The sequence below is a fragment of the Oryzias melastigma genome, linkage group LG6 (genome assembly GCF_002922805.2).
Source record: "Oryzias melastigma strain HK-1 linkage group LG6, ASM292280v2, whole genome shotgun sequence".
NCBI lineage: Eukaryota > Metazoa > Chordata > Actinopteri > Beloniformes > Adrianichthyidae > Oryzias > Oryzias melastigma.
In genome coordinates this window covers 3,246,726-3,257,510 of record NC_050517.1, presented here as the reverse complement: position 1 = coordinate 3,257,510, position 10,785 = coordinate 3,246,726, and the positions used below count along the sequence as shown (strand labels likewise).

At 41.4% G+C, this 10,785-nt stretch overlaps 1 protein-coding gene across 1 annotated transcript in view; it reads left to right on the top strand.

Annotated features, from left to right (window-relative positions):
• The first annotated feature begins 1,652 nt into the window (after positions 1-1,652).
• swap70b (switching B cell complex subunit SWAP70b) overlaps positions 1,653-10,785 on the top strand; it is a 42,098-nt gene continuing 32,965 nt past the window's right edge. The window contains exons 1-2 of the mRNA XM_024282827.2: positions 1,653-1,870; positions 3,298-3,438. Of these exons, the coding sequence (XP_024138595.1) occupies positions 1,775-1,870; positions 3,298-3,438 (237 nt within the window). The 5' untranslated portion in view covers positions 1,653-1,774. The remainder of the gene's footprint in view (positions 1,871-3,297; positions 3,439-10,785) is intronic.

The window sequence follows — 10,785 nt, the reverse complement described above, 5'->3', positions numbered from 1 at the left end:
TTGTTCCTGTGCTGCCAGGATCAGAGCTTCTGTGCTGTCCTGCAGGCCAGCCCTCTCTAGCCATTGGTAGAACTTCTTGATATCAGCCACTTCAGTTTTTGTCCGGTGGTACATCCCATGTAGGGGCTTGTCCTCTCATGAGGCTCTGTCCTCCAGCATCCTCTGCTTTCCATTGTCTGAGACGTTCACTGAGCACACTGTCAGTTGGGGCCTTGAGCTTGACATATTCATGCATCTTGGATGTTTAATCCTGGAAAGTGACTTCCACGCTCACTAGTCCTCTGCCTCCTTCCTTGCAGCTAGTATACAGTCTCAGGGTGCTGGATTTGGGATTGAACCCTCCATGTTTGTCCTCAATGTCTGCTATTGCTCCTTCTGGGAGTGAGACCCCTTCTGTGTGGACTACCTTGCCTCTCTTTGTCACCATCCGACTGCATTTCTCAACCCCGAATGACATCCCAATGTCAGCACTGTAGATCCTGGTGGTGTGGATCAGGGAGTCAATGTCCCGCTCGCTCTTAGCGTATAGCTTGATGTCATCCATGTAGAGGAGGTGACCGATGGTGGCCCCTTTTCTGAGTTGGTATCCATAGCCAGTCTTGTAGAGTATTTTGGCTGAGGGGGTTCAGACCTCTGCAGAACAGCAGTGGGGACATCACCTTGGTAGATGCCACATTTGATGGACACTTGCGCAAGCTTGCCATTGGTTTCAAGGGTGATTTTCCACAACTTCATTGAGTTTCCTATGAAGACTCCAAGAGTCCTGTTGATGTTGTTCATCTCCAAGCATTCAGCGATGTGTGAATACAAGGGGCTGTAGGTGCATACTGGTAACCACGCCTCTGTCAGTCTGCAGGGCAGCTGTGGCTACATTAGTAGTCAACCATCACCAAGTATGAATGAGGAGTGAATGTATGGAGAGAAAAATAGACTCACTCTGATTTGTGTGTGTATTCTTGATTTGTGCGTAAATTAGAATCTGTGTGTGCCTATTCTTGAGTCGAGCATGCAAAATCTTTCATTTGTGGATAACTTTGCATTTGTGTGTGCGTAATTTTTGATTTGTAACTCATATAATACATTTTGTGCAAAATTAAAAAATTAAAATATATGAGTACAACACACAATTTACAAATGCACAAATTAAAATTACAACAGCATGAAACTAATTTTACACACAAAAATTATTTTAAAAAAAGAAGCACGAATCCCCCCTTACGCGCACACAACACATCAGTTACACACGAATCTGTCGTGAGACTCTTCACGTCTCACTGATTCATCCGTGAGGGATGTCTTTACATACTATGTTCGTTCATTATAGTTTTCTTCTCAGCCGTTTTAAACTTAGATTGTTAATATCCGGTAAAACTTGACATTTTCCCACTTTCTTAAAAGATATATTCCCGATAATTCATATTAAAAACAATCTAAATACGCGTTTTAAAACACGTATCCCTTTAAAAATATGAATATTTCCAGAAAAGAGTGCTTCCGAGCTCCAAAAACGATTAAATCGAGTATTGGTTTCTGTAGTCGTTTGTCATGTCCGGGCTTCACCTCCTCTCCTGCCTCCTGCTGAGAGCGCCGCGCGGCGCCGCTGCTCCGCCGCGCATCACGATTCCGAACACGCAGCTCCACGAGGTCACGTGACACTCCCTCACCGAGTCCACAGGAGGCAGAGCACACTCAAAGAGAGGAGGAAAACAGAGGAAACGTCACGCATTCAGCCCGAGCAGAGGAGAAAATTAAAGTTGATTGTCATTTTAGCAGCATGGCTCTGCGGGACGAGCTCCTCAAATCCATTTGGCACGCCTTCACGGCGCTGGATCTGGACCAGAGCGGGAAAGTCTCCAAATCTCAGCTGAAGGTAAGTTTCTCGAGTCGCTGCTGGGACTTTTTATTTAAGGACTGAGCTGCTTTGAAGTGGCCTATGACGGTGTCACTTCTTTGGAAAGCCTGTCGTTGTTTTATGCAGATCGCGTCTCTTCCTCTTCTGGAAACATAAGCGCGCCTTTGTTTGACAGCAGCGGCGACGCAGCAGCGACGCAGCGGCGACGCAGCAGCGACGCACCTGCTCCAGCCTGACCTTCATACTGAAACACTACTAATTTAAAACATGGAAATTAACATTAAAAAATAACACAAACTAAGTTGTCAAGTCAACCTAGTAAATGCAATCATGCAAACAGGTTTGTTATGTGTAGAAGTTCAGGTGCTTCCGTGAGGGATTTTAGTTTTAGTTTTATTTTTATTCGTAGGCAAAACGATTCCAAAGAAAAGAAAAGGAAACCTGGCGGTGACTGGATGGAAGTCGTCCAAATGTTGGCAGCATTACTCCCACATGCCACACTGATAGATAGTGATGTTGGAGCCAGAGTGCAAGCCAAGCATTGTCTAAACAAAAACCCACCGTGAAGGTCAAGTCTAAGTTCAGTTCTCTGCGAATCTACAGCAACTACTTTGGTTTAAACTCTCTGAAACATCACCACGTTGAAATTTGTTCCCTCAAACAGTTGGAACCTGCAGGTTTGTTCTGTTTTTATTCTGGTTTTCTTGGTTAAACGACACTCATCATGCTTCACTTAAACATGCGACTGCTTTCTGGGATCTGGAAGTTTTTTATTGCTGCTGGAGGAAGTCTTCCTCTTTCTTGGAGGAACTTCAACAGATTATAGCACACACAGTTCAATTTTAGTGTCTTCCTGTATTTTTACAGAGATTAGGTTCTTTCCCAGCTTGAGAATGTTTTTTTGTGAATGGTCTCGAAGAAATCCCTGCTAACATGTCAACAAACTAACTGTCTGAAGACCTGCTCCAATGAGAATGGCTTTTTTTGTGTTTTTATACATGTTTTTGTGGCATGTTTCTGATGATGGAGAACATGTATGAAGAAAATTAGGCTTAAAACTGCATTTCTGAATATTTCTTTATTCAAATGATTACAAATCAGGAGCAGACAAAAATAGAGTTTAAATAAGATTGTATCACCAATGGTCGGGGGTCGTGTTGCTCTGGACCAACACTCTCACCCACAACTCAGAGGGGAATTTCTGATGAACTCCAGCCGCTCTGCAGAAACTATGTCCTTGAAAATAACAAGTTTCCTGATTTTGGTTAAAAACAACATCATCATAAATAAAAGACAGTTAGAAACACTTTGAAAATAGATCAAAAGAGGATTGGAGTGGGACTTTAAAGAAATTAAAAAGGACCAACTGTGAACATGGACGACTTTGGCATTTTTGTTTTGTCCTCCAGTTCTTTGTAAAACTCCAAACTTCCCTTTGATTCCAGGTGCTGTCTCACAACCTGTGCACCGTCCTGAGGATCCCACACGACCCCGTGGCTCTGGAGGAGCACTTCAAAGATGACGATGAAGGTCCCGTCTCCAATCAGGGATACATGCCGTACCTCAACAGGTTCATCCTGGACAAGGTCAGTCAGTCTGGACACATGCAGACATGAACCAAGGAGGAAACACGGTTCTGTGAGATTCAGCTTATGTTTTAATCCTTTGATAGGAGAGAACCTGACATGTTATCAGGACTTGGAAATATCACATCAGTATATCAGGTTGTTGAATTTAAGGTCTATATGAACAGCGTTTTATGTCCTTTCAGATGCAGACAAGAACATTACACAATGTCACTGCGCTGCTTTTATTAATCATATTTATTACAAAAAGATTTGGGCTTGTGCCTTCAAGGAAGAAGCTTTGTTCAAACCCTGAGGGTTTGGCTTCACCACAAAACTATCTCACATAAAGAACAACCAGCTGTGAAGCTACGGATGCTATGGATGGTTTTTGAACTGTGCTTTTAGCATATGGAATTCACACTGGACTCTCATGACCCAATACCAGTGCATTTACTGGCAGTAGGAAGAGGTTTTAGTGCAAAATGTGGAACCAGTTCCCATCGCACTAGTCTTACTCCAGGGTTTTCCTTTCACAGCTTGATGTATGAAAGACTTTGTGTCATGATTCCAAACTGCAGTTATTCATTTCTCCTCCATCATCAATTTTCAAATGGTTTGCACTTTTATAATTAAAAAGATGCTTACCATACGTCACTGATGTGTCAAAATCCAAGTCCCTGATCGGTCAAAGTTCAACTGGTTTAACTTTCAGTGCACGCACAATTGTGGCATGTTTAGCCGTAGGGCCTGATAATGGTCCTAAAAAGTTGCATGGCGATGTGTGAACTGGACCCATTTGAATGCGGAAGCCCAATGTCCACATATATGTATTTACGTAGACTTTTCATTGGAAGCAGTTGTTCAAATATGTATTTCCAAGCCCGGTGTAAACGTAGCATGAAATCGATACAATTGAATCTGCATTTATTTTACTCATTTGATTGTATGACTTATCTGATTTATGACCATAGCTAAATATGTGCAATACTAAGTATCCATATTTATCTTTATCAAAAAATGTTTTGCTTCCTTGAAAAAGCAAAATCCATCTAAAATAATATTTTGGACATTTTACTTTGCTGTCAATAAAACATTAAAGGAGCTTTTTGACTCTGCAGAGTTTTATTTTAAAAATAACATTTCATGATGCTAGAATCCCTTAGGGATTTCATTGGACTGTAAGGTTCTACGGGGGAAAGGCAGTGTGAGTTTGTCATGGTGTTGTCATACATCACTGTTGTCTACAAGTCATGTCATTGTATAGTGACCCTAAACCAGTCGGTAAACCCTGAGTCAGCCCATTCAGCTGTCTGTCCCTCTGTGATGATGTCATTTTTGACCCCAGCATGGCTGTTAGGATTGTTTTGCTGACATTTTGTCTGTAGAAGGTCATACAGAAAGACACTTTAATAGACTTCCTGATGCTCGGTTCAGCAAAGTATTTCAAATTCTTATGTTAGGTGGAGTTTGGTAGCATTGCAAAAGTCAAACATTTATGTTGGATATGTTTATGGTAGACGAGACACTCGTGTCCCTTCGCCTTCAGGTGGGGGGATGTAAACATGACCATGAACACCATACGAGTTCAGGGACAATCTATCATTGAGTCTGACTATAGTAACCACACCTGCATTCACTGAAACTCCTGACGGGTTAAACTTTCTCAAGGACACTTTTTCTTTAGCAGAACCTCAACGTGTGAGTGAGTCTGCACTCAGGAAGCAGAGACATGACGACATGTGCGGACAGAGGAAACCGCCTTCCAACAGACGCAAATCTGTGTGTAAGGTGTACTTTTCCACACAGGTTTGCCCCCGCCCATCCACTGATGTTAAGGTGGCTGGTTTTAAAGAGTGGGGGGGTTGTTAAAGCATTCTGCTGTTTCCACCGCTGAGGAAACTCCACCCGTTTCGCCGGGAAGCAGAGTGTGTCTTTGTGTGTGTTCCAGTCGGGAACTTAAGAAACAGACGGGAAGGTCAGTCTGAATGTTCATGATTCAGAGGCGAGATCAGGAGTGATGAAGAGTGGATGTCTTCCTCACAGGCTGACAGTGACTCACAGTAACATGTAGACCTAAACTCTATAGAGACTCGAGACGCTGATAAACATCACATTAATGTGTACGTCACGGTGAGGGGGATTCGCGTCAGTGCTTTGAGTGGTGCCACCGCTGTGTGGGTGTCTACAAAATATCTGCAGTTTGTAGGTTTGGAGATTTAACAGGAAATTTCACTTTGTTCAACTGACAAAAGTCAAAGGTCAACTAAAAGGCCAAAGTGCAAGTTTGATTATATCTGTCTGAGAGTTGACTGACAGAGAGGGGAAAACCGTCTGAGATAGCATGATTAAATCTCACTCCAGATGAAATAAATACCCTAAAGCAGGGGTCCCCAACCTTATTTAGGCCACGCACCGGTTCAATGTCAGACGATATTTTCACAGACCGCCCTGTAAAGTGATCTTCATCCCTTGTGTTACGTACAGCTGGACCTTTTTCCATCCAGTCCTTCTGCTCACCTGGCAGGTGTGGCCAATGTGCCTTAATTGGCACCTGCTGGCTGTTTAAGACAGAGGAGGCCACAATAAGGGAGGCAGAGAGCAGAGCAGCAGGCTGAGGAGATGGTTTGATTTGTTCTATTTCCCCTCTTTGTCCTCAGCAGTCTTACCCTGCTGGGTTTTGTTATTTTAGTTTGGGGTTGGTAGTCTTAGTTTTCAGGCTTTGTTTATTTGTTTTCTTTAGGTAGTTTTGGTTTGACAGACATTAGCAGGAGCTGCTGACTCTGAAGGTCGTCATGGCTTGGTCAGCGGAAGGGCTGCCACGATTAGTCGCGACTCGACTATTAAAATGGTTGACAACTAATTTGCTAGTCAAAACATCGTGTTTTTGTTTGTTTTTTCCTTGTTTTTATGTCATAACTACATTGCGTGGTTTCTATTGCCGGGTCTGCTGTTCTCTTTGACACAAATGCGCAGTGGCGCTAATTCAGTCTGCAGTGATGTCACAGGAAGTTCTGGGTAGGCTAGGTTATCATAACGGCACGCTAACAGAGCTTGAAAATGTGGCAAACATAAAAAGAAAGTGTCTAATGTAATCTCTGCAAGGCAGAACTTGTGTTGCATGGGAGCACTACTGCGATACATGAACACCTGAAAGGTAACATGTTGTGACTGAGCATGATCTCGTTTAACAGAGAGCTTCATCTAAATAAGCTAAGCTAACATCGACGTTAACACAGCAAGCTTTCCGGGTAAACCAGCAGATCCGTGTGTACGGCGCCTCCATCTGCACGGTAAACGCTTAAAAATTGGTGCTCTTCGAACCAAACACCACGAGGGTGGCGTGGATTATAAATTTACACTGAAAATGAACAAGGCTTCATTCATATTCCCTGCCGCGATCACGTTGTTCGCTGATTTTGGGCTTTTCGCTGGCTCTTCTCACAGAGAAACTTTCTGTGCGTGAATGGTACGTGACCTTTGACAATTGGGGGCGGAGACAGAGGGCTGTGTTGGCCTTCTTCTGATTGATCTGTTTAAAAGAAAAAAACCTTCAAACTACGATATATAAAATGAATGTTTTTATTGTCACTGTTTTAATATAGTTGACTGCTAATCAAGCTGTCCGAAAGATTTCTCACTGGCTAAGTCATTTAGGCCAAAGTAACGCCTTGTTTCTGCGTGGACATTTGACTAATAAATAATGCCATACGTTTGTCTTCGTCAGCTTTGAGAGGTTGGAGGTTTCAGTTTAGCGGTCGGTGCAGGCGCTTTCAGAAAGTAGTGGATGGATTTTCAACACACGACCTCTCGACGTCATGTGTCAAGCATGAGGCACGAGTGTAGTGGGAAGAATCCAGTAGATTTTCAAAATAAAACTTCCTTCAAAATCAGATTAGAAAGAAAATGGTAAAAAAAAACATGTAGCTTATGCTTTCTTTTCTCTGCAGACCAGCACCAACTCTCCCACGGACCGGTACCGGTCTGCAGCCTGAGGGTTAGAGTTCCCTTCTGTAAAGGAAAAGAACTAAAGAATTCTGTAAATGTCTTTGGGTTACATGTTTTTGTTTGTTACGGATCAAAAACATTCAAAAAGATGTGTGACATGAAAACAAATCAAACAATGAGACTCTGAGAAAAGAATGAAACCCTTTTCCAACCTTCACACTAACCAAACAGCCAATTCTGGTTTGCAACACTTTAAAAAATACTTTTTTTTAATCAACATTTAAAATTTTAAAAGCATCAAGGCTTGCTTGCATAAAATAATAAATAAAACAATCAATCAATAAATAAAACAGCTACGTTTTCAAACTACACGATGAAAGCTAGTGTTTTTTGTTTATCTATGAATAACTAGCTGAATTGTAAAGGTCATCTGTGGTGAACATTTCGATGCATTTTCAACAGTCTAACAAACCGCTGAGTCAGGGAGAACGCGCACAGACAGTGGAGGAAAGTCATGGAGAGGCCTCGCTCAAGGCCGTGTTTTCATTTGTCAGATTACACAGCTTTGGAAAACAAGTCTTTGTTTTTTTGCAGCATATCTTTTGTCAGAAAATAAGTTTTAAAAGTGTGATTTGGAACTGTCAAAAAGAACAAAGTTGGCTTTTTTGTGAAGTTAAACTCTTGAACATGTAAACTGTTGTATGCTTTTAAAAATATTTAACTATTTTTGATTGGTTTTTGACCCATTTTTTCAAAAGTAGATCCTGCTTTTTCTTTGATTGCACTCATTGTAGTTCTTCTGTGGAATGGAAATGTTACAGCTTCAGGACATCCGCTGAAGTTTGAATCTTCACTGCAGAAGTGAAGAGACTAAGAAGGGAACAAACGCGCTGAGCCAGGAGGAGAAAGACACATGAAGCGGGTATTGCACAAAGATGGTGTACAAAGAGGCGTTCTCTTAAGGGATTTCAAGAAATCCCTCTTTCACAACTCGTGTTCCCTCCTTTTTTGTCTGCAATCAGACTTGCTAACTGGCTCGACCTCACAGATGGTACAGGAAGTTTGTCTAACTGAGCACAAATGCAGCGTTTTATCAACTCTTTGAAGGCAAACTAATGAAAATTGTGTTTTTAACATGTTCTTGGGGCATTTTTCTGGGGATGGAGGGCACATATAAAGAAAATTAAGATTAAAATTGTGTTTCTGAGTATTTCTTTATTGAAATTGTTGTGAATCAGGAGCAGATGAAAAAAAGCTGTTAGAAAAAGGTCTTCTATGTCAAGCAGAAAATGCACTGGGCGGGCCATAAGCTCCCTGCTACACTCCAGTGTTTGTTTTCCTCGTCTGAGCTGGAATCCGTCTGACTGGATAACTCTGATATGTTCACCATTTTTGTTTCACCTGCAATGTTAGGTTGTGTGAGGGGCTGTAAGCTAGCAGGAGAGAGTGTCAACAGATGGATGACAGGAAGTTGGGACAGGCTTAGCTGTGCACCAACAGCCCCGCCCACAACTCAGAGGGGACTTTTTGGTGAATTCCTGCTGCTCTGCAGAAACTATGTCCTACAAAAATTACATTTTTTTTTCTCAAATGCAAAAAAAAAAAACTAGCTTAAATACTAAATACTTAAATAGTAGCTAAAATCCAAAATAGTCTAAAATTCCTCCGGGAAACAAACTCAAACATGTTAGCCTGTTACTAAAATAGAAGCTAAACTCTAAATTAGCCTCTAAAAATCTGAGCAGTTAACAAATTAAACTAAAACTTTCGCATGTTGCTAAAATATGAGCTAAACTCAAAATTAGCCCAAAAACCTCAGTAGATGCCAAATTAGCCAGAAAAGCTAGCACATTACTTAAATACTAGCTAAACTCTGAAATAGCCTAAAATTCCTCAGTAGATGCCAAATTAGTCAAAAACGTTAGCATGTTGCTAACATTTTCTGAAAATGAGTCAAAAAGATGAAAACATAGCCCATGAATATATTTAAAGGCTTGTTGCTCATCTACTTACAATTATGGAGCACATTTTGCTCAATATTTCAAAAAACTATTAAGTTTATGAATACCAAAAATACAAGCAGTAATGTCCTGAACGAGCTGAATGTTTTGATACAAAGTTTGCTGAAATCACAGAAAGTGTGATTGAGTTTTTACATGCCGAAAAATGTAGCATAAGAATCACTATAAAGGGAATGTTTACTAAACATTAGCACAAAAAGTGACCCTTTGTGGGTCACATTCTGCTGGATGGCTTGGTTGGTTGGGTGTAGAGCTGGCGCGTGGAAACCCAGGGTTTGGGACCTTCACACACCAGACCCTTCATGCTCCTGCCTGACCATGTATCCACGTGGTCTCCCTGTGCACGTCCCCAGCCCGGAAAAAATACAGGGTCGCGTCTGCCAAACCAAATGTGCGGATCAGTGAAAGCTGATTTACTGTGCTGACCCCTGAAGGATGTGTTGAAAGAGGAGCAACAACAGCTGTATGTTGCTTTATATTGGGGTGTGTATCTTTCCCTCTCACATGATTCAATATGCATCGCGATACATGGTCCACGAATCGATACATAAAGGATTCAACTAACTTGATAAAGTCCGATTCTTTTACCAAAAACCCTAAAATCTAGTTATTTCTTATTCAAATGGAATTTAAGGCTATAAATAATAATGCACGGCATTTGACAGAGAAATGTATTCAGGTTTTGACATGGAAGAAGCTAGCTTCTGATCATTTGTTTGCATCGCATGAAAATAAAAAGACAAAGAGGGTAGAAGAAAAGCAGAAAGAAACCCTGTAGTTTACCAGAAATCAATTATTTATGTCTTGATTGATTTTATACCTTTTAACAAACATAATCGTGTTCATATCTGTGGTTTTCAGGCAATACTGCAGTTCCTCAATCAGTTTTCGATATTTTTTACATCCTTAACCGATACTGCTGTTACACTGCACCATCGATTTTTCCATCCGTATCTAGTATCTTTTACATTCCTACTTTAAATACTTAGCATTTTAAAGGCTTTGAAAGGAGCATAAAAGTCTGTGCCGACTAACATCATTCCAAAAGAACTTCAATAATTCCAGTTATTTACACATGTTAAGTAAAAAGGCAGTGCACATGGTGGTTCCCCTTCCTGATGCAGCCATCACAGGCTGTGATCATGGAGAGATTTTCTGTTTCCTTCTTTTGCCTCTAAGTGATCCGTCCACGATGAGAGGAAACCACTGGATGACTGGAAAAAGCTCAGCTAGACACATGTAAGAGATTATAGAAGCTGGCATGCTGAGCGCTCCAGAGGACTTGGGTGGAGTATCTCTTTAGGATGGAGCACAGGTTTCCATAAAGTCATTCATCCTAAATTAGCACAATGGGGAGCTACGTCAGATCCTGGAGAAATGTCAGTGCAGTTTTGTGCTG